Source organism: Eurosta solidaginis, chromosome 1, assembly GCF_040869045.1.
Source record: "Eurosta solidaginis isolate ZX-2024a chromosome 1, ASM4086904v1, whole genome shotgun sequence".
In the NCBI taxonomy this organism is placed as follows: Eukaryota; Metazoa; Arthropoda; class Insecta; order Diptera; family Tephritidae; genus Eurosta; species Eurosta solidaginis.
The window spans coordinates 33,214,035-33,239,188 of NC_090319.1; the positions used below are offsets into that span (position 1 = coordinate 33,214,035).

Genomic DNA, 25,154 nt, shown 5'->3' on the forward strand with positions numbered 1-25,154 from the left:
TTTTTAGCTGAAGGATCCTGTCAAAGATAACTCATCTTTCAAGTATTCTAGCATGAGTGTAGGTAGAAGCACGGTGTCAACGGTTTTACATGATGTGCTTCGTGCAGCCCTTCGCAATATCAAAACACTATGTTGCATTGAATTAAAATATATGTAAATTTGCATTTATTTTTATAAAATAAAACTTTATTTATATTTTTAAAATATATTCAACTGCAAAAGAAGAACAACTATGAAAAAATTAAATCCAACAGCATTTAACTGATTGGTTTGTTTCCGATAGCAAAATCAATATTATCGGATTCTGTGACACCTAAAACGGACACTAATTCGAATTCGAACATTAAACCGATAACATTGGATTTTATGACACCAAAATAATTTTTTGTCGTTTTTAAATCAGATTCCGACAACAATTGGATTTCATGACAGCCCTGAATAAATCCTATATAAATTTATCCAAGCAAAAAGTCATGAATACAACGTTTGTGAAAACACTACAAACGCAGTGCGTATCGAATTAACTTTCTATTTCTACAAAAAAAAAAAATTGTAAGCGTATATAAGCCAAATTATAAAAATAGGAAATACAGCAAACAACCGTAAAAACGCATTGTTTTATGCACTTTTTAAACAACTTTTTTTTTTTTTCATTCCGAACTTGCTGGCTAAAATCCCTAAGCAATATGCGCTTCTGCTCCTTCCTATCACTCCTATATATATTTTTTTTTTTTTTTTTTTTTTTTTGACAGTAGTTTGTTCTTTGTGTGTATTTTATCGATATAATTTATGTTTAATACTATTAGCTCTATCGTTTACTTTCACTTATTTTAATACAGATTCCTTAAAGTAAACCCTTTTCCTTCTATTCTTATATAGTGCTCCTGCATGTATTTGCAACTTGGTTTTATTTTATTATTATTTTTTTTGTTCAATTATAAGAGTGTGAATGTCTGTCTGTATTGTTGAGTGAATTCTTGATGTTGTTTTCAACAATCAAGTGTTAAAATAATTATTGTTGGTTGTATTTGTTCTTTTATTATTATATACTGATGTATTTATCATTACCGTTATTATTAATAATCATTATTATATAATTTAATAATAATTCTGGTTTTAATAATTATGTTTTAATGCAAAAAATTTTCACACATTCAATGGGTACAGGGGCAAGGGAAATTTACTTGAATTCTTTCGTGTTTTTAATGAGTTTTTTCTTTTACATTTTTTTATCTGAAAGAGAATTTAATTTTTCATGCATTTGAAATGTATAAAGTGTAAGTTGCAGCTGCTTTTTATGTTGATTGTGTTTTATAATGCTTCTGATTATTTTTTATGTATGTAGGTGTGGTTCTTGCTGCTGTATTACAGTAGGAAAAGGTATATAGAGGAGTTTTAGAATTAAGTAAGCAGGGGGTTACTTAAATTACGACACATCCTGATCTTCAACATCCTGAATTTCCGGCTTCTGCTCGCCATCACCTACAAAATGTTAAATACAAAATTAATTATATAATTATTAATTTCTAAAAAATTTTTAAACAGTACATACCATCTGCCTGCATATCCGACGTCCATAATGTAAGATTATCCCTCAGCAATTGCATGATAAGTGTGGAATCTTTGTAACTCTCTTCACTTAAGGTATCAAGCTCTGCAATGGCATCATCGAATGCTGCTTTCGCTAATCTGCAGGCGCGATCTGGCGAATTGAGAATTTCATAGTAGAATACCTGCAAAGCAAAAAGCAGACAGAAAAATATATAAAACAGTCCAAATTAAGTCATGTTAACATTCTACTAACCGAGAAGTTCAACGCTAAACCCAAACGTATGGGATGCGTTGGCGGTAGATCGTTCATTGCTATGTCACTGGCAGCTTTATAAGCGATTAGCGAATTCTCAGCCGCGTCCTTACGATCCGAACCAGTAGCGAACTCAGCCAAATAGCGATGATAATCACCCTTCATTTTATAATAAAATACTTTGCTCTCGCCTGTTGTGGCGCATGGAATGAGATGCTTCTCTAGCACATTCAAAATATCAGAACAAATATCGCGCAATTCTTTCTCCACCTGCCCGCGGTAGGTTTTGATCATTTCAAGTTTATCTTCGGCGCCTTTATTTTCTTCCTTTTGTTCAATCGAAGTTATTATACGCCACGAAGCACGACGTGCACCAATGACATTTTTATAGGCGACTGAGAGCAGGTTGCGCTCTTCAACAGTTAATTCAACATCGAGTGATGCAACCTTTTTCATTGCTTCCACCATTTCTGTATGAAATGGAAAATATATATTTTGATTTAATTTATGACAAACAAGAAAGATTGTTAAATAATTATATTTGTAGGTATGCCAGTCGTAAGAGGGGACTGAAATACCAGATTCAAGGGGCTGTGTAGCGCAACCCTTTCAGGTTGCCAGCGCAATATATAGCTCCTCCAAACCCAATTGTCAAGCACACCTATCCGTGGCGAATCCTGTTTCACTAACAGACGAGGATCTGGCGACCCCCAGCTCCTCATGGAACTTGGGGGTGGCGAGGGGGGATGGCCGGAAGGTCTAATGTGGCCATATTAATCGTTCCCGATATGGTTGGGCTAGCACCTTAATGGTGCTGTGTTACCGGAGCGTACCGGATCTGTATCCGGCAAAGGACCATCACATCGATAACACTCCCAAAATCCTTCGGGGAGTAACCTTATCGCCACAACAACAACAACATTGTTAAAATTGTAGAGAAAAATACTATTTGTCAGACGCAGAAAACTTTTTTACACATTAAACAAATTCCATTCAAACAAAATTGGGTGTAATAACAGTTTCTCCTGAGTGAATATCTTTTTAAAGGGATTACATCTGCAATCTGCGGTAATTATTTACAATAGCAGTCGACTGCTAATACGCGCTAAAAGAAAGTGAGGTGTCAAACGACGCGTATTCACCTCGACAACAATAACCCGGAACAGAAAAATTTTGAGCTGTTCAAAAGACATTAGGGAAAACCGAAATATGACCGAGGGTCCCTTCGAAACCGTTTCCATTCTGTTGGGATGCCCAGGTTTCTGGGTATTCAACAGAAACTGTTTGGTCAGCATCTCATTTCTCTCCCTGATGGGGAGTATTCTCGCCTCATTATGCAGATGGTGTTCCGGGGACATAAGAACACATCCCGCCTGTAGTTTCTTCCAGTGGGTGGTTTTTAGGCTTGGCGACCATATGGGTGACGCGTAGCACGTAATCGGCTGGCTAATTGCTTTGTATGTGGTCAAGAGCGTTTCTTTATCTTTACCCCAGGTACTGCCAGCAAGGGATTTGAGGATTTTATTACGGCTCTGAATTCTTGGAACAATTGCGGTTGCGTGCGCACCAAAATGTAGATCCTGATCAAACGTCACACCCAAGATTTTGGGGTGTAGGACAGTCGGTAGCGTAGTGCCATCGACGTGGATGTTCAATATGGTCGACATTTGGGGCGTCCATGTTGTAAATAAGGTCGCGGAAGATTTAGTCGGTGACAATGCCAGGTTTCGCGAGGCGAAAAAACTGGAGAGATCAGGGAGATAGCCGTTTATTTTATTGCATAGCTCATCGATCTTTGGGCCTGGGCCTGTGGCCATTATTGTGCAGTCATCGGCGTAGGAAACGATTGTGACTCCTTCCGGTGGTGAAGGTAGCTTAGATATGTAGAAATTAAACAAAAGCGGGGATAGGACACCACCCTGTGGCACCCTTTGTTTAATTCTCCTTTGTTTTGATGTTTCGTTTCTGAATTGCACCGATGCCTGCCGACCACCCAGATAATTTGCGGTCCACCTTTTAAGACATGGGGGAAGGGTGGACCCTTCCAGGTCTTGCAGTAACGAGCCATGGTTGACCGTATCAAAAGCTTTTGATAGGTCTAACGCTACGAGTACTGTTCTATGGTGGGGATATTGATTCAAACCGCAATTTATCTGGGTGCTAATGACATTTAGCGCGGAGGTAGTGCTATGGAGTTTTCTGAAGCCATGCTGATGAGGGGCTAGCTGCAAATGTGCTTGGAAATAAGGGAGCAAAATGGCTTCAAGCGTCTTTGCCACTGGCGATAGGAGAGATATCGGACGATATGACTCACCTACGTTAGCTGGTTTCCCAGGCTTTAGTAGCGGGACCACCTTGGCCATTTTCCATTTCTCGGGTATGACAAAGGTGGAAAGAGACAGGTTGAAGACATGCGCTAAATATTTGAAACCCTCTTTCCCTAGGTTTTTAAGCATCGGCATGGCTATGCCGTCTGGGCCCACTGCTTTGGATGGTTTAGCGCGACCAATGGCGTCCTCAACCTCTCTAGCGGTGATGGTAATTGGTGACGCACTGAGTTTGTGTTTATGTGCGTGTCTATTGGCTCTCCGTCTATCTTTGTCGACCGTAGGATGCATTATATATTGTCGGCAGAAAGCGCTCGCGCATTTTTTCGCATCCGACAGCACCTTATCGCCAAAGGCGATGGAAACTTTGTCTTTGTGCTTAGTCGGATTCGATAGGGACTTTACGGTGGACCAAAGTTTACCTACACCGGTAGAGAGGTTACAACCTCTTAGGTGCTCTTCCCATTTCGCCCGCTTGTGTTCGTCCACAAGCAATCTGATGCGTTGGTTTATATCCCTTATTTGGGGGTCGCCTGGATAAAGCTGTCTTATAAGGTCGCGTTCCCTCGCTAAGCTCGCGGCCTCCGCCGGGAAGTGGGGCCGGATTTCGGGAATTCTCCCGGCCGGAATGAAATGTGCCGAGGCGGATTCAATGACCTTACGGAAGGCACGCTCCCCTTGGCGGGCATCAGTCGGGATAGGGAGGGCAGCAAAGCTGCTGTCTGTTGCAGATTTATATTCTTCCCACTTTCCTTTTTTGAAGTTTATGAAAGTGCGTTTTTCGGTGACGATGAAGTCGGCGGTACGCTCGAACGAAATAAGTATGGGCAGGTGGTCGGATGCCAATGTTACCATCGGCTGCCAGTTGACGCAGTTTACGAGTTCTGCGCTCACAATTGAGATATCTGGCGAGCTAAGACAGCTTCCTACCATACGTGTGGGGGCGTCTCCGTTTATTGTCCAGAACGTCGTTTCGTCTATTTGATCCGCCAACATCTCACCCCTACTGTCCGCCCGCAAGTTTGAATGCCATAGGTCGTGATGGGCATTGAAATCGCCTAAGATAATGCGATTGTTGCCAGTGAGTAAAGCCTCGATATTAGGGCGGTATCCACTGGGGCAATAGGTGACAGGAGGGATGTAGATGTTGATGATTTCTAGATTTGCATCGCCTGACCGGACAGATAGGCCTTGACGTTCTAAGACATTGTCACTGCGGTCGATGCCAGGATCAAATATATGATATTGCAAAACCTGGGGAGTAGTATTTTTATGTAGAACACCTCTCTGCATTGGCGCCTTCGGCCGCGCTTATAAAAAAACTGCACACTCCGTGCAAAACCCCTTTGTACACAATTTTTCTCCCTGTATACAACAACCACATGAAAATTGCCAACTTAAGCCCCCATTACTGATACTTAGCATAGACTTGACTTGACTTGGCGTAAACTTGGCAACTTAGCCACGATTATACTCCACTTGGCGCATAAAATCTGGTATCATAATCAGCGTTGAAATTTATTTTTAAATAAATGTCAATTTGTATGACAAAATGTCAAAATGAAATGGAAACAAACAAATGGCATCTCAAAATGTAAACGTCACTTAGAACTTACATAGAAAATCAAAATTCAACAGACCTCTAAGTCAAGTTAAGTTTTGAGTAATCAGTAACATGCAATGTTCATTTAACAGAACTGTAAGTGACAGTTCGCAAGCCAAGTCAAGTCTATGCTAAGTATCAGTAATGGAGCCTTTAGAATGCCAACTTAGAATGCAAATCTACGGACAGAGGTAAAATTTTCTCCCGCCTTTGGATTATTGTTGCCGAGGGAGGTCAATGTCGCCTCTTTTGGACTCGCATTAGCAGTGTTGTTGTTGTAGCGATGACACTCCCGAAAGCATTGGAGTGTTATCGATGTTGATGGTCCTTTGTCGGATGCAGATCCGGTACGTTCCGGTACCAAGCCCGACCATCTCGGGAACGATATGTTATGACCACATGCGACCTTCTTGGCCGGCAAGCGCTTCCAAAGGCAGTTGGTTGTATGTACCGGAGCGACTCGGGATTTTTCCCGACCAAGGCCTGTCATTTCATCAACAACAACCTTCTTGGTCATCCCGACCTCTCACACCCTGCATCCATGAGGAGTTCGGGATCGCCAGAGCCTCGGCTGTTAATGAAACAGGATTTGCCACGAATAGGTAAGGTAGACAATTGGATTTGGAGAAGCTATTGCTATATATATATTGCTATTTTAGTCACCTCTTACGACAGGTATACTTACCGCGGGTATATTCTGACCCCCTAACCCGCTGGAGGTCGACCACTGTTGTAAATGTTTACCTAAGCTAGCAGCAAGAGCGTATAAAACAAGTACTAATTTTTTCCCCCTCTAATTCTACATTTCCCTAATAATTTGGGGATATATTGCCAACAACGGCTCACTCACTATTGGTTTTACATTAACTTACATTTTGTCTCACAAGACGAGATTTTCTTCGGCGCAGCATGACAGTCTCTAAGTACAAAGAGCTTAGAATACAAAGATGTTGCATGTGCGAGCGTGAGTGTAAAGCAGCGGAGCGTAACAAAATTCTAATAGGACACTGTAGTATGCTTTATTTTTTATTAATATATGTAAATATTAACAGAAATTATTCAAAAGAAAATATTATAGGTATCTTGATGTAAAAATTGAATAATTATTGAAAATTTTTTTAAATTAAAAAATCAATATTGAAAATTAAAATATTGATAAAACATATTAAAATTACAAAATTCAAAGTAACTTAAAACACAAAGTTAAATAAAAATAATTGAGTCAATATAATTTAAGAACTCTACAGACACTTTCACCACAACACAGACCTAACACAATTTTTATCATAATTCAAACACAGAAAATACACCGATTGCAGTTTTGAAGAATAAAATTTAATTTTCTGAACAGATAGCTGCATAAAATATGTGACCTGGAATAATGAAACGACCATATTGTGCGAAAACAAGTTTTCGAGAAAAACGCGTTTAAAGTTTTTGTTTGGCTTGACTTTGTGTAGCAGCTGGCCGTTGTGAACGAATTTTGTAATTAAAATTTAATTAACTTCCCGATAAGCTACAAGCTTGGAACTTGGAATATAGTTCAGAACCCGATGAAAATGCAATAATAAGAAAAAAAATCCGATAGGTGGTGCATGGATCGAAATATTTCAATAAATCGTATTTGTTGTCCGATTTGGCTTTAAATGCGATTTGTGAAAAAACTAAGAAAGATAAAAAACTGCGGTTTGTTCCATTGGAAAGAGCGTTAAACTTCTTATAAGAATCACTCAAAAAGTGAAGAACGGTATGTAGGGTTATAGTTTTATTCAACTTTAAATGTACCTACTTTAAATAAATTGAATTTTTGTTCTTGTTAACTTTTTATATTTCAATTTTGGAATGATTGTTTCAAAAATTTTCATTCAGATATAAATGTTTAAAACGAATTGTTAACATAAATTTAGGAGTGAATATTAAAAGATATTTTTATATAAAAATAAATAGTGGTATATTTATTACACACTACATTAGTAGTATATTTATTGCATACTACATTGGCGATCAGCCAGGCCTTTTTTTTTAAAAACCTAAGGCCAGAAGAAAAACGCTCATCGTTAATTAAAAACTAAGGATCACGCTGATTTGTTGGAATTTTTAGAAGCTCTATTGGAATGATCAAAATTCGAAGCTAAAACAATGCTGTCTTATGTTGCGAATAATGAAAGCGGATAATCTGATATATCAATTTATTAAGTGACCGAGTCTATTGAGCCAACTAATACAAGAGTTTATATGTAGCAGTTTATTTTCGTTCCAAGCATTGGGCAACGGCAAATGATTCATCTATACAACAAGCTGAAATGAACGCAGCCAAACAGGCATTAGAAAATTAGCGTGATTTATTCCCTCAATTGGATAATCAAAAATGTGTTATTGCAAAAAGTATTTAAAAAGCAAAAATTAGATACAAACAATAAGCAGTGCGATATATAAATAACATCCTGTATATAATTAAAAGAATTAAAAAATAAAATCTAAATTTAACTAAATATTATTTTGAAATAAAGAGCAGAAAATTTACAAATGCTCAGTGCAATTACTTGTTAATATTTTTGATATACTGAACGCTGAATATATTAAAGCTAGAAAACAACCAAACAAACATTAAGCAATAACACCACAAAATAGAAAGGAGGAACAAACACCAACAAATGTAATAGGAAAATAAAAATCACTTGCGAGTGCAGATAACGTGTGGAGAAGGAACTTAAGAATTTTTTATGAAATTTTGTATCTTCTGAACAAACATATTATTTCGAAATATGTAAAAAAATATACAATTGCGACAAATATTTAGTGAGCTGTATCTAGCAATAATATTATTTATATGTATATGTATATGTATCAAAATAGATTAAACATTTTTGTTTTGTTAACGCTCCTTTCCGGACATTTTTATTTCTTCCCATAATATAATTTTTGTAATTATTTTTATTAACAATGTTTCATTCACCATCAATCAAAATACACGTACATCTAAACCACGAAATCAAGTAAACGATTCGCTTATTGATTTGGATAATGAAAATTATCAAAATGATTTACCAAATCCATATGCCAATCAAAATAACGAAATTTTTGCTACATCGGTAAAACTTCCCCAATTTTGAACTAATTGCCCTGAAGCATGGTTCATCCATGCTGAAATGCAATTTAGTCGAAAGAACATTACTCAGGAAAGGACAAAATATGAATATGTCATATGACAATTCTTGATTTTATTCAAAATCCTCCTGAAGATGACAAATTTTCTGCATTAAAGAAAATTTTAATTGAACGGCATTCATTAAGTGAGAATACCAAGTTAGATCGAGTGTTATCCGATTCAGAAATGGGAGATCGTAAACCTTCTGAATTTTATCGGTCTCTAGTGCTACTCTCTGGAAACAATTTTAGCATGGAAATTCTTAAAAAGCTTTGGATAAGGAAGTTGCCAAAAAATTTAAGTATTATTCTTGCTAGTTCGAATTCGACTGAAATAAGTGAATTAGTTAAATTAGCCGATAATATTTGGGAAGCTTATAATAAAAATGAAATAGTTTCAGTTAGTAATTTTCCAAATTCTAAATGCGAAAATGCAATTATTTCAATTATCTTTATCAGTGAAATTAAAAATCAGATGAGTCAAAATTATTCAAGGTACCGATCTTTTAGTAGGAATCGTTTTAGAAGTCCCTCTAGATATCGATCAAAGTCTCGTAACAACCCAAATTGGCTCTGTAGGTATCATTATAAGTTTGGTAATCAGGCTCTGACGTGCGAACAACCATGCGCTTTTAAAAATACCAATAGTTCGTCAAACTAAAGTCATCCGTTGTTGCGGCGACAAACAACGGAAATTTAGACACCTTTACACGTCGCTTATTTATTTTTGATAAAACAAACAAATTGAATGTTGAACGATTTCGACATACGGTAAAAAACTTTTAAATATAAATTTAGGACTGCGTCGCGAATTTCCGTTCACGTTTTTAATAGCAGATATAGCCAAACCAATTATCGGTGCTGATTTTCTGTGTAAATATGGTCTTAGTTGATGTCAAACGCAAATGCTTAGTAGATCCGGTAACAAGTCTTTCAGTTAACACAATTTCATGTGTTTGTAATGTTTCTCTACCAAAAGTTTTCGCTGTTGATAACAAATTTACAAAGTTATTGAAAGAATGACCTTCTTTATTTTCTGAACCAGATTATTCACAACCAGTTAGACATACAACAGTTCACAGACTAGTCACTGAAGGAAATTTGCTATTTTCTAAACCAAGGCGTTTAGACCCTATTAAATTCAAAGTAGCTAAAACTGAATTCGATTTATTAGTAAAGACAGGGATATGTAGGCCTTCTAATTCAGCGGTAGCATCTCCTTTGCATCTTGTACCCAAGAAAGAGTTAAATGACTGGCGTCCTTGTGGAGATTTTAGAAGATTAAACGTTGTAACAGTCCCTGATCGTTATCCTTTGCCCCATGTTCATGACTTCAACATGAATCTCAGAAATAAGAAAGTATTTTCGAAGCTAGATTTGGTATGAGCTTATCACCAAATTCCAATGGCAGAAGAGGATATCTATAAAACTGCAATCACTACGCCTTTTGGCATGTTTGAATTTGTACGAATGCCTTTCGGGCTTAGAAACTCCGCGCAAACTTTTCAACGATTTATTAATGAAGTAGTTAATGATTTAGACTTTGTTTTTACATATGATCTCTTAGTGGCACGCGAAAATTTGGAACAACATTTCAAAGATCTTCGCATACTATTTCAGCGCCTCACGGAGTACGATTTAAATATAAAACCAAGTGAATGTACTTTTGGCGTAACAAATGTTGACTTTTTAAGACATAATATTTCTGAAACGGAAATTAGGCCCTCGGAAGAAAAAGTTTTAGCCATTCGAAATTTTGATCGCCCAAAATCTATTAAGCAGGCACAAAAATTTTATTGGTATGGTTAATTACCATAGATATATACCAAAATTAGCAGAGTTTACGACAGTTATCTATGATTTAATTAATAGAACAAATAAGAAGCGAGACAAGATCTTAATTTGGGACGATACATCTAATAAAGCTTTCGAATACATTAAAGAAAAGTTTGCATCTGCGATATTGTTAAAACATTTTAACAAAGATGCAAAACTTTCTTTAAATGTAGATGCATCCAATACGACAATAGGTGGTGTCATACATCAAACGTTTAATAATAAATCAGAACCACTTGCATTCTTTTCAAAGAAATTGTCTCCATCCAAAGAATGTATAAGTTGTGAAAAATCGAAAGCATATCGTTATACAAAATCTCCAGTTGTGAAAATTCCAATTACAAAAACTAGATTTGAACACATTAGATATTGTCGGACCCTTGCCTGTTTCAAAGGGATATCGTTACATATAAACTATAATTGATAGATTTACACGTTGGCCAGAGGCATTCGCGCTAAGAGATATTTCTGAAGTTACGGTTGTAAATAAATTTTTTAAGGAATATATTTCACGTTTTGGGGTTCCATTGGAAATAACAACGGATCAGGGATCTCAGTTACTTCAAACTTGTTTTCAGAATTAACGATACTTCTTGGAAGTCATCAAATAACAGTTCTTCCTATCATCCCCATGCTAATGGAATGATACAACGTTTCCATAGACAGCTTAAATCTTATATAATGGCTAGGAAGGGGTCCAGGGATTGGTATGAAGAGTTACCAATAGTGCTTATGGGTTTGCGATCGATTTTTAAGGAAGATATTTCGACAACACCAGCTGAAATGGTTTATGGCCAAAATTTAAGATTATCTGGTGAATTATTTTTTCAACTACAGAGAATGTAACTTCAGCGGATGTTTTAAGTAGTTTGGTTGAACATTTTAAAAATTGCGGGTTCGAATCGAGCTCAAGGCCTAACAATAATTTTTTTTATCATTATTATTGTTATGATAAATTTTTCCTTAATTGAAAAAAATTTTAAATTAGAATAGAAGAAAGAAAAAATTTTGACAACTGCCAAAGCTCGTTGTATAGATCCATTTCGGGAACTGCTAAATTCCTTCATCGGCAACGTTTAGGCGCCGCTGCTTTGGCAGTTGTCAAAATTTTTTCTTTCTTCTATTCTAATTTAAAAATTTTTTCAATTAAGGAAAAATTTATCATAACAATAATAATGATAAAAAAAATTATTGTTAGGCTTTGAGCTCGATTCGAACCCGCGATCTTAAAATCAGTAGGCCGATATAACAACAAAAATTGTCATTTTAAAAATTTTAAATCAAATTTGGAACATCAGCAAAATTCTAGCGGTATTTTTGTTTCAAAAGATTTAAAAGATTGTCATTTTGTTTTTGTTCCCTATAGAGTTATTGAAAAAGATATTAAAAACTTTAAAATTGAAATAAGTAATGAAATTAAATCTATTCCTATTGATCGTTTGAATATTAAAATATATTTTTATATAAAAATAAATAGAGGTATATTTATTGCATACTACACGGTATTTTCGCACAATAGGGTCGTTTCATGATTCCAGGTCACATATGTAAAAGATATACACACATTCTGCTGTGATGAGTGGTGAATGTACCCTACTCAGAGAACATATAACAATAGAAGGAATATTGGGAAACAGTAAACAATCAAATCGCGTGTTGATAATTCCCCATTAGGGAAATGTGGCATGAGACTCTTCAATTCCAACGATAGAAAACCTTTGTTTTGATATAATAATACCGATTTTATCTTTTTTTAGCGTTTTCAGTAACTTTTTTGTGAAATTTTAAGTAAAAACGCCGCGTTTTTTACTAATCTTCAAGTAGGTAATGTGGTGAATTACCTGTTGCCAGTTCAACAATTTCTATTGCTGTCCGTCCTTGGCGATTCTCTATAAATTTACATCTCTGGTCCTACTAGCCTTTTTATAAGCTTGCCGCACAATATTTTTCGCGCATGCAACATCTTTGTATTCTAAAATCTTTGCAAAGTATTGCTACAACAACAAGAACATTGCGATGGTCTTACAATATCCCGGAAACTTATTTTGCTCAACATACTGCCTTTTAGCGTATACTTACAGTTGAAACTGCTCGGGAACATAACAGATGCACGTATTCTGGCATTTTTGAAGCATCCGCGTACCATACGATGAACGCCTCTAACGCCCCTTTCATTATAGTCCCCCCCTGTTGAAACAGCAAGTTTCCTAGGACTCCCGTTAGAGGACATTGATGACAATTTGTGATTGGTCGCACCTATTGGATGGGGCGCGGCACTGCTTTCTATTGTGGCAGCATTCTTTGATTACTTTTCTTTTTTTAAATATTGTATCATATTTCAAAGACTGCATGAATGAGGATGTCATTCCTTGACAGCTGATATATTGGATTGGGATCTTCTCTCTGAATTAAATCGGGATGAAATAACCTCACCTCATTGCATGCCATTCTTTCTACATGTAGTTGGGTTAACTCGAGAATCCACTCCCAAGCAGTTTTCAAGCACGTACGCATGGCCTCCTAGATTAAACACGACAACAATTGGAGTTTTGACCCCGATTGTTTGATCAATATACACATTAAAAGGGAAATGTAAACCAAATAAAGGGCCAAAAACTTATAAAGGCAACTGCATACTGAAATAATTTTTTGCAAATTTTTTTTATGTGATTGCTGTTTACATTTACATAGCTGTGCAATGCATTATAGTTAAAAGGTAATAGTCTAGTTGAGGGGTCGACTGCTATTACGCTACCAAAAATATCGAGAGAGGTGTTAAACGACGCGTCTTGACATCAGTATTAATAATCCGAAGGCGGAAAATAAAAATTTTAACGCGTTCAAAAGATATTAACGAAAACCCGAAAAAGGACACGCGGGTACCTCCGAAACCGGGGGTCGGATCCATAGTATTTTTGCGCAGAACACCTTTCTGCGTTGGCGGCCTTCGGCCGCGCTTATAAAAAATAGCCCTGGGCTACGCCATGCCCATGTGTGTGGTATAACCGTGGCTACCGCCACGGTGATGCACAATTTTTGGTAATAGTCTAGTTGAGGGGTCGACTGCTAATACGCTACCAAAAATATCGAGAGAGGTGTCAAAAGACGCGTATTAATCTCGAGAACAATAATCCGATGGCGGAAAAGAAAAATTTTATCTCTGTCCGGAGATATTTGCAGTTGAAATTGGCGATTTCCATGTGGTTGTTGTTGTGTTTATACCCCCAAAAAAAATTGTGCATCACCGTGGCGGTAGCCACGGTTATACCACACACCCGGACTTGGCATGGCATAGCCCAGGGTTATTTTGTATAAGCGCGGCCGAAGGCCGCCAATGCAGAAAGGTGTTCTGCGCAAAAATACTATTGATCCGACCCCCGGTTTCGGAGGTACCCGCGGTTCTTTTTTCCGCCTTCGGATTATTAATACTGATGTCAAGACGCGTCGTTTGACACATCTCTCGATATTTTTGGTAGCGTATTAGCAGTCGACCCCTGAACTAGACCATTACCCAATTTTTTTGTGGGGACAAACACAACAACAACCACATGGAAATCGCCAACTTCAACTGCAAATATCTCCGGACAGAGATACAATTTTTCTTTTCCGCCTTCGGATTATTGTTCTCGAGATTAATACGCGTCTTTTGACACCGCACTCGATATTTTTGGTAGCCTATTAGCAGTCGACCCCTCAACTAGACTTTTACCAGTTAAAATACATATGTATACTGCTTAAAAAAATCCAACAGATTTGCGCATGCACCGCATAGTTAAAATACATACATATGTATACTGCTTAAAAAAATCCAACAGATTTGCGCATTCACTCGGCAACCCTATTTTATTACTCATACACACCGGTGCACCCGCTGCGACGAAAACAAGTATCAACACCGAAATTCGCGCTACTGGGCAGCCAATCGATTTCATTCATCGATTTTTCGCGCTAGCAACTAACCACGAGCAAATGCCAACGGAAACGAGTAGTACACAGCAACCATACTTTCATGACGAATAGGACCGGAGAAAAAAGCATTAAAGAGAAAAACTAACGAAATATTATAGTACGTATGCCAAAATGAAAGAACGATGATGATATATTCGCGAAAATAGCTAGTTAGGCTGCTTGCGCGTGCAGGACAAATAGCAATGCGACGTACATCAAACAAGCATGAGTTGAAAGGACCGATGGATTACTAATTCCCTAAGTTGTTCCATACTTCTTCAGTCACTGCTAAAATTCTATATTTCCCACGAAATAAAAAAAGACTTGCAAAACCAGAATTGAACTGACGCGAGTAGAAAATATATACTAGTCGGACCAAGTTAACTACAATTTAGGTAGTAATTGACTATTATTTTTAGCTAATACATTTAAAATTTTTATATATATACATATACCTATTCTTAAATTTATGTAGATGTGTATCTGCATTTTCCATTATACATCGAAAAGGAATGTTCACTGAAATATATATATATATATGTATGTATATGCATGGCAACATCGTTAATTGCCTCCTACGCCTCTGGCAACATATCAGTTTTATCAAAATGCCTTGAAAACTTTTCTCTATGTATACTATTCGTCTTGAAATCTTATCTTCTCTCCCACACCTTCAGTTTTCCCTAATAATCTTAATTTGAATCTAACCACGCGAAACTAAATCACCGGCGAAAGAATTAAGTTTTCATTATCTTTCGCTATTCCGGCCGTCTCGCTTTTTGAATTATGTACATATTTTCGTCTTCATGAAAGCTTTTTAGTTGACGCACCATTGCCGTTGCCTTCGTCACAAGCAGTTTTTTTCCATACCCCGTGTTTCTAATCCAACGTTTACATTCTTTTTCTTTTTTGTATTTTTCTCCTTGCAATCCACACCCCAGAAAATAGATTTCTGCGGAATTCAATTTCGGCAACCACATTTTCTCTATGCTAAATTCAGACATCCCATGTACTTACCATCATACCGTTCAGCCTGCTCAGCTAACTTAGCCTTGTACACGTTATTTTCACGTTCAGACATTCTGTTAAGTTGGCTTGGTTAATCCTTCGATAGAGAGCCTTTTATAAATAATTATATTTTCAAATATTATTTCTTTCCCGGCGTCGTTGAAGACAGCAGTTTTCAGCGTTCTACACTTTTTTACTATTCGTCGTCGCCTGCGTTTCCGAAATTCAATTTTTTCTTTTCTCTACTACGAATTTTTTCTCTTTGACAATGTTTCTCGTTTCTGCTATTATTTCTGCTCCGGCACTCAAATCGTTGTCTTTAGCCGACCGCTGCGCTGCTTTCGTTTTTCTTCTTCTTTCACTTTTCTCGACGTTGACGCAGTAGTCGCCGCTTTGCTGTACACTTTTTCTATATCTGTGCGCCGTTTTTTTTCTCGTTTTAATCAAGCGCCAACAGTTTGAATATACGAATATTTCCTGATTTCAATTAAATGTTAATAGCCAAATAGTTCACTATCTTCACTATAAAAGAACTATTTTTAATGATTTTTATTTAACAAATTACCGAATTTTCAACCGCTTCTCTATGCACAAAACTTCGATGAATGTCGTTGCTCGCCGTTGTCAACTCGCTGATTCATCACCAATTTGGACGACGCTTAACGAAGTTCATTTACTTGGACTTCGTTTTTAGCAATCAATATGGCCGCACCTATTTCCTAGCGTCAATATTTATCTCTTTTCGGGTCATATATTGTTTACGAAGCATATTAATTCTTTCGTTAAGTTGTCATCTATGTATCTTTTTTACTCCATATGTGAATTTGAGTTTGGGTTAGTGTATTTTTTTATCTGCAGATGTCAGGGGCGTTTGCAAATGGAACGGTAAAGTTTCATTAGCGATCTGTATGCGCTTCAAATTCTCGTTTGCTTTTCTTATTTTCACAGATAAAATTTTATATTTGAAAAAGGAGTACTACGATGTGAAATTACAATTATTACTTAACCGGTATTAAAATATGTATTCCTTTTCTAGTGATAATTGCGAATTGAATTCAATGGTAATTATATGTGTTATATATGAAGTATTTCGCGAGTAATTATATATATAAATATACCCGCACTGCATTATATCCAAGCCATGCTGTGTCGATGAAGCATGGTTGAGACTAATGTATCGAGTCCCGGGAATCGCGAGCCATTTTGCCACCCCGAAATCCCGGTATTTCGAGATACCCTCGCGGTCTTATATTGCAAATTTACATTCTCAATTGTACACATACATATTCATGTTTTATCTCAAACAAAAACTTATTTGAATACCTTTTTATTTTTTTTATTTCCTTGTGTTTGGAGATTGGTTTTTAAATATTATATATCCTTGTAAGCGTTTTTGTCATGAATTACGTAATTATTTTTGAACCATAATACAAAGGTAACAGGCTCTGTGTGACTAGATGTGGTCCTGAAAAGTCGCGGTATCCCCGGATTGTCAATCCGGAAATCACGGGATTTCAAAATATCTTCGGGATTCGATGCCTTAGTTCAGACTCAAAGAGACAGTTAGCCAGCAGGCCCACTGTACTCCGGTTTAGAGCTAGGCTTCGGATCTGCCTGGGATGGGACTATGAAATGTGACCTATATTTCGCGTAAGTCTAAAAATATCCCATAAACTGTAGGTCTGATTGAAAAAAAAATTGTATGGTGGAATGTTAGGGGAAAGAAAATATTTAATTGGTTGTAAATCGTTTTTACGCTATGATAGGACTCACTATCATCGCGTACATTCATCTCAGGATCTTAAGGCTACATCCTCAAGATTTTTCTGCAATGCTTCTGCACACCATTATTTCTCTTGTAGCTGTTGATATATTGTTGTCGATGTACTTCCTCCACAGTAGCTTAGAGTCGAACGGGACCCCTAGTACTTAATCTCGGTCATATGCTTAAACATAGCCCATCCTTCTTATTTCCCTCATCCCGCCCTGCCTATGTGTTCCATTATTTTGTCAACCTCAATGCCTTTTGCATTATGTCACAAAGGTGCCTCTTACAATCAAAACGATATCGTCGGCATACCCATGATAGCGGAGTCCATTCTCTAAGATCCTTTTTAAGCACTCATCTACTTCTACTACCAGGCTCCACAATAGGGTTGACCTTTGTGGACAACCATCGTGATCTTAACCTGCACTGTGCCATCCACAATTGAGGTTCTTGCAATTCTTGTACGTAGTAGAGCGTATGTTTATTCATTTATTTATTCATTACGACTCATAGAGCCTAGATCAACACTTAAAAGCATTATTGCATTAATTAACATACCTTCTTTCTGATTGGCCATTGAATCTTTCTTCTCTCAAGCGCCCAATTCACACTATTGTGGGCCTTGTTATTCAAGCCCCTCTTTGAATTCTTTGCGGTCAGCTGATATAATGCGGCGTCTGTCGCCCAGCCTGTCCTATATGAAGGCTGACTTGGATGTAGCGGTATTTTTTCTGATCCCCTGATCTATCATCGTCTCCATTGCTTTCCGAGCAAATTCGCTCTTCTCCTCACCATCGGAATATACACCATTTCGAGGTTATCAGTCAGGCTGAGGGCATTTTTATATTTTGTAGTTTTACCCATTACCGCCCACCGTCCCCATACGAGGGTACCCCTTCAAATAGCGAAATCTGTTCTTAAAAACCGAAACCTGATAAAGTAACTCGAACGGGACCCCTAGTACTTCACCTCGGTTGCACGCTTAAACCATAGTCCATCCTTCTTACGCCTTCTGTATTATGTCAGAAAGGGTGGTTTCAAAGCTGCCTCTTATAAACAAGAGATATCGCCGGCGTACCCCTGATAGCGGATTCCTTTCTCTAAGAGCCTGTATTTGCGCTCATCTACTTCTACTATCAGGCTCCACAATACGTGTGACAGGACGTACCCCTGTGAACACCCATCGTGATCCTAACCTGCACTGTGCCATCCACAATTGAGGTTCATGCAATCCTTGTACGTAGTAGAGCGTATATCTTCTTCTGATTGGCCGTTGAACCTTTCTTCTCTCAAGCGCCCAATTCACACTATCGTGAGCCTTGTTATTTAAGGTCCCCTCTTTGATTTTTTTTTCGGTCAGCTGATGTAATGCGGTGTCTGTCGCTCTAGCTGACCTGGATGCAGCGGTATTTTTTCTGATCCCCTGATCTATGATCTTCTCCATTGCTTTCAGAGCAACCCTACTAGACAGAGCTGACGGAAACTCCAACACATTAACAGAATTGTTGACATCACTAATACACTCGCATAAATTGTTCCTTTTATTCGTATGGAAAACCATGGTATGTATGTGTATGCATACACGTATACAGAATGTTTACATCAGGTTTGTCCATGGTTCAATTATGTACAGGTTGGCTCATCTCATCAGCTGATTTTATTTATGTCATTACATGGTCGAAGGGATTGTCAAAAGGAGATGGCACACTCAAAATGAAACCAACACATTGGCAACATTTTACTTACCCATACAAAAACTGCTAAGTTTTATGTTTCCATTCCATACAAATCGCACCAACACCAATACACAGATTTTGACAATTTGAACAGACATATTTTGTTGCTTTACAGATGAGCCAACCTGTATATAGTTGAACCATGGGTTTGTCATGTCGCCTCTAACAACCTGATAGAAACTTTGCTTTACGCCCTGATGTAAATTTCCATCAGCCATATTTGTTAATTGATGCCTCAAATGACTGACAGCTGTCTAGTATGGAAACGATGTCAGGCTTATCGGCCTAAAGGACTTCGGACTCGATTAGTAATTTTTAACCACCTTAGGTATGAGGACCACTTTGGCTCTTCTCCTCACCATCGGGATATACGCCATTTCGAGGCTATCCGTCATAATCTTGGAGCGGGTGTGGATGAGGCTGAGGGAATTTTTATGTTTTGTAGTTTTACCCATTACCACCCACCGTCCCCATACGAGGACACGCCTTCAAATAGCGAAATGTTTTCTTAAAACCCGAAATCAGATAATGTAACTGCAGTAACAACATTAAGATAACACAAATAGTATATGTAAACATAAACATATGTATCTTGGTTGTGTCAATAAAGTGTAATTTCAAGTGCTTCAAAGTTAGACATTTAGTCGAGTTTATTCTTGTGGAATATTTATTCATATTTTCCAAAAAAAGAATTAGTGCCTAAACTTTTAAAAGCGGTATAGTGTTTATAGTTTTATATTGATGTCACCACTTGGAACAATGGGCATAACCATTCACTTTTTTTTTGCCTTAAAAAAGAGTTTTTGAAAGGCATTACTATGGCACATCGTAAAGTGTTTAGGGATGAAATGACTTTTTAAAGCTATAGGAGGCTCTTGATTGGATAATGGAAAACGAAGACAATGATTATGAGTATGATATTTTAGTTATCCCTCCTGACCCTGCCATTGTAAGTGATAAAGAGGACGTAAATAAAGATGACTTGGTATGTGCTACCATGCCAAATGATGTGACTGGCAGAATTGAAGTAGTGCCACGTCCTCAAGATGATTCCGATTGGGATGTGATGATGAGCCACTTGCACGCTTTGCTGAGCGTAAAAAGGTCGATGCACATAATTTCGGTGATCCAGTTTGGTCACGATTTTCACCTAATGCTATCGAGTTCGAATATCACTCCACTGATGTGGTTGAAAAACGATGCTTGGAAGCAATTAAATTCAGTGATAAGAGGCTTGTATTTAAATACTGGTGGTTTAAGGACAAACTTTAATCAGCTCGAAGCTATTTCATTTGGTGTAAGATTAGAGTTTATCTGTGTGAGTGAAACTCATTTAACGAATTCAATACAGAATTCTGAAATAAAGCTAAGTGACTATCAGCTTGTGAGATGTGACAGCACATCAAACCATACAGGAGGTGTTCTATTTTATATTAGGCCACATTGGCAGATTGAAGTTATAGAGGAAACAGCGCTCGAAAAAAGTATATGGTGCTTAATAATAATAGTTAAACAAAAAAATATTAATATAACTTTAGTTGGATTATATAGATCACCTGATAAAGGTAGATCCCCAGAAAGAGTATTTTGTGACTTTATTAAAGAAAAAATTTAACAATTATGGGACAATGATAGAGAAGTTCTCATAATTGGTGATTTTAATATTGATTGGCTGGAGAATAGTGCCTACAGGGACCAAATTCGTCAGTCAGTGTCAGACAATGCACTAAAGCAAATAGTTCTTGAACCAACAATAATCACAAGAACTAGCGCAACACTAATTGACTATGTATTGACTAATATTTCAAAATCCGAAGCCAAGGTTAACGCCAACTATAAAATAAGTGGTCATGAGTCCATTGAAATTAATATAAAAATAAGGCAGGAAAAATGCAACAAGCTCGTGAAAGGAATAAAAAATTCCGCTTTGACAATATTCTATTTGCTGAAGAAATAGCAAAGTCAAAATTTTCAAAAATTGACATACATAATTTTAACGAAACTGTGAAAATTTTCAGTGAAAAAATAAAGGAACCTATCAAAAAAATTATTACGCCTTGAACGTTTACACAAAAAAGAAACTTTGATGGGTGGTTTGGTGCTAACCTGCTCCAAATGAAAGAAACAAAAATTGAATTATATAAACTAGCAAAATGGAGCAACTCCCAGGCAGAGTGGCAGAACTATAAACAGTACAGAAATAGGTATTCCAAAGAACTTGAAAACGCGCGAAACAGTTAAATTTCGAAAGAGGTTGATGCATCGAATGACCAAAACACGATGTGGAGAACAATAAAACAATTTGTCCTAAACGAAGAGAGAACAGAAATTAGCAAAATTATGGTGAAATCCACCGACATTAAAAACACGTTGGAAATCGCTAACGAACTTAATAAATTTTTTATAGAAAGTGTGGAAGAGCTGAATAGAAATATACCCAATGTGGCATATATAAACAACGTAAAGCCTTGTGATAAACAATTTAAATTTAAGAAATTAGAATTAAATGAGCTCAAGAGTATACTCAAAGCAATGAATAACAAGAAAGACTATAACTTGATATCCCCAAAAATAATACTATGTGAATTTGATGTGCTGGGCCCAATCCTCCTTGAAATTATTAATGCGTCGTTCGAACTGGGAGAATTTCCAAAAAAATGGAAAACTTCATGGTACCAGTAGAAAAAGTTAAAAACACGCTAAATCCTGAAGAGTTTCGTCCAATCAATATGTTAATGACCGAAAGTAAAATACTTAAAAACGTGGTGCATAAATAATTAGAAGGCTACATGGAGAATAATCGGCTAATATCGGAAAAACAATCGGGATTCCGACAACGTCATAGCTGTGAGTCAGCAATAAATCTAGTAATTTCACACTGGAAGTCAGAAATGGACAACGGGAAATGTATAGTGGCTGTTTTCTTGATTTCAAGCGTGCATTTGAAACAATTGATAGAGGAATTTTGTTTAAAAAAATGAGTCAGTATGGAATTAAGGGAGCCGAATACCGGTGGTTTCAAAGTTACTTAAGTAACAGATTTCAGTGCACTAAAGTATCGGAAAGTTTATCAGATCCAGCAAGAATAATGTTAGGCGTACCTCAAGGCGCAGTGCTTGGGCGCTCCTATTTTTAATATACATAAACGATATGGAAAATATACTACAAGGTGGGGTACAAATTTGTCAATTTGCAGATGATACATTACTATATATGGCCGGAAGTTCTAGTCAGGAATGTATTGTGCGGCTGAATGATAATCTGAAAAATATATGTAAATATCTGGAAATGACCAAACTAAAACTTAATGTAAATAAAACAAAGGCAATGATAATCAATGGCGAGTCAAATGAAAACATTACAGTTCAATCGTTACTATTAGACTATGACAATATTATCATCGTTGGAGATTTTAATAGTAACCTACTGGTGGATACCACTTTAAAACAAAGCATGGAATCTCTGGTACTTTTACTCACAAACTGTTCTATACCAACGCATTTCACAAATACTAACTCTTCTCTATTAGATTTATTTTTTATCAATGATCTTCATAAAATGATTCACTACACGCAACTATCCGCCTCCTGCTTCTCAAAACACGACCTGATATTCCTAAACTGCAACTTCCAAACATCATGTAGGCCAAGTTCATTCGCGTATGGCGATTACAGAAGTATAGATTATTATTCTCTTGCTGAGTCCGTTGAGTCGGTTGAATGGAGCTTGATTCGTACGTTAACATCGGTTGATGACCAGACAAAGTTTCTGCAGGATAATATAAATAAGTTATTCGATGATCACGTTCCACTAAAAATAAAAACACCTAAATACAAGAATAGCCCTTGGTTCAATGCTACATTAAAACACCTTATCCACCTTCGTAACCAAGCCTAATCAAGGTGGAAAAGGTACAAAACAGTCGAAGCGCATAGCTGCTTTAAAACAGCTCGGCTTACTGCAAACAAAGCCATAAGGCTGGCCAAGGCAAATTATTTTAAGTATAAGTTTAGTTCTGCTTTGAATACAAAAGAAAAGTGGAACAAAATTAAACAAATAGGAATTGGTAAGCCCAAAAGTGACCTGTCTCATCCCCCTAATGTCGACATCAACGAAATAAATAATAATTTTGTAAGAATACCAAACTCAGCCGACAATGTGTGTATTGATAACTACTCCGTGCGTGTTAATGTTGACACTAGCCCTTTCGAGTTTGTTTGTGTCGATAATTGTGATGTTGTCCAAGCCATACTTTCTGTGAAGTCTAACGCAATGGGGCTTGATGGTATATGTTCAAAGTTTTTAAAAGTCATTCTTCCCAAAATCCTTCCCCACATTACTTACTTGGTCAACTCAATTTTGACGACCGGTGTCTTCCCAATATACTGGAAAGCTGCAAAAGTTATTCCAATCCGTAAACAAAATAATGAGTATCGACCAATAGCCATACTCCCTTTCCTCTCTAAGGTCGTTGAACGTATTCTACATGGGCAAATCATATCATATGTACATGAATACAAGCTCCTGTCAGACAGTCAGTCCGGTTTCAGGTCAAAGCGGAGCTGTACAACGGCACTATTATCTGTGACAGAAGAAATTCGTGAGCGAGTGGATGAAAGTTACATTGCCTTCTTAACACTTCTTGACCACTCTAAAGCTTTTGATTCTGTAGGCCACACTCTGCTCTGTAGGAAGCTGGTAAACTTATTTAACTTCTCTGGTCATGCAGTTGCCCTTATAAGATCATATCTTGGCGATAAGACTCAAGCAGTATGTATAGATGGTGAAAAGTCTGGCTTCCTACATATCTTAAGAGGCGTCCCTCAAGGCTCTATCCTGGGCCCTCTGTTATTTGTTCTGTATATCAATGACTTACCCGATGTCCTTAAGTATTGTAATGTTCATATCTACACTGATGATGTGTGTCCTCGTGACCCAACTAGTTTGTGCATAATTAACTTAAACCACGATTTGAATCAAATATTTTCATGGGCTGATATGAATGGCTTATGTATAAACCCGAATAAGTCAAAATGTATTGTTATTCATAGCAGGTCTTTTCCCACTAATGATTTAGAGTGTAGTGTTCGACAATTCCGTTATAGAATACGTAGATACGGCGAAAAACTTAGGTGTAATTTTTAACAAAACATTGACATGGAAAGACCATATTTTTAGAACGGTTGGGAAAGTGTATGGAATGCTTCGTACACTATGGTTAACACAGTATTTCACGCCTTTGCACATAAGACTACTTCTGGCTAAAGCGTACTTAATACCTACGCTACTCCATGGTTGTGTGATTTACTCAAACTGTGACTATCTGTGCAAGAACAAACTAAATGTTGTTTACAACAACATTGCTAGATATGTTTATGGGTTGAAAAGACTTGACCACGTATCTCAACATGCTGAAAGGTTGCTAAACATTTCTTTCGAAAATCTTTTAAAAGTCAAAACCAGGCATGCTTAACCAACGAACCGATATCATTTCGTTACGATATTTAACGTTAATAAACGAAACAAAGTCATTTCGCTTCGTTTATTAACGTTAAGAACGTCAACTTAACGAAATGATTTTGTTTCGTTTTCTGCCATATCAAAACGAAATCAAATCGTTTATGATGATTATTAATTTCAAACTATGCTGGCAAAGCTGATTGATGGCGTAGTCATTAAAGGTGAAAGCATTAGCCAAGCTGATTGCAACTTCTCTCATGAATTTTGACAGTGCGAACATTTCTCAGAGTATTTTTGACATTACCACCAACGAATTACACAAACAAATTACATGGAGTTTGTTTGTGTATGTCCGCTCGCTGTTACCACCTTACGGCTTCACCATGGCTATAGCATTGCCAGCACAATTCAAACACAAAGTATCACGTTTTTCTTAACGTTTTTAACTTTAACGAAAGCTTTTCGTTTCGGTTAAAAACGAGATACAATTTATCTTGATAATTTCTTTATCGATAAT

The 25,154-nt window shown here is 37.0% G+C and overlaps 1 protein-coding gene across 2 annotated transcripts; it reads right to left on the bottom strand.

Annotated features, from left to right (window-relative positions):
• Positions 1–893: 893 nt before the first annotated feature.
• Positions 894–16,363, bottom strand: 14-3-3epsilon (tyrosine 3-monooxygenase/tryptophan 5-monooxygenase activation protein epsilon). 2 transcript variants are annotated; one of them, XM_067785221.1, is made up of 5 exons: positions 16,239–16,363; positions 15,683–16,150; positions 1,805–2,274; positions 1,553–1,733; positions 894–1,482 (listed from the first exon to the last, which is right to left on the bottom strand). In XM_067785221.1, the coding sequence occupies exons 2-5, from the start codon at positions 15,744–15,746 to the stop codon at positions 1,427–1,429; spliced, it is 771 nt and encodes a 256-aa protein (XP_067641322.1). In that variant the 5' UTR covers positions 15,747–16,150; positions 16,239–16,363; the 3' UTR covers positions 894–1,426. The 2 variants fall into 2 exon arrangements, with proteins under 2 accessions (XP_067641322.1, XP_067641312.1); XM_067785211.1 differs by having other exon boundaries at positions 15,683–16,307.
• Positions 16,364–25,154: the final 8,791 nt, after the last annotated feature.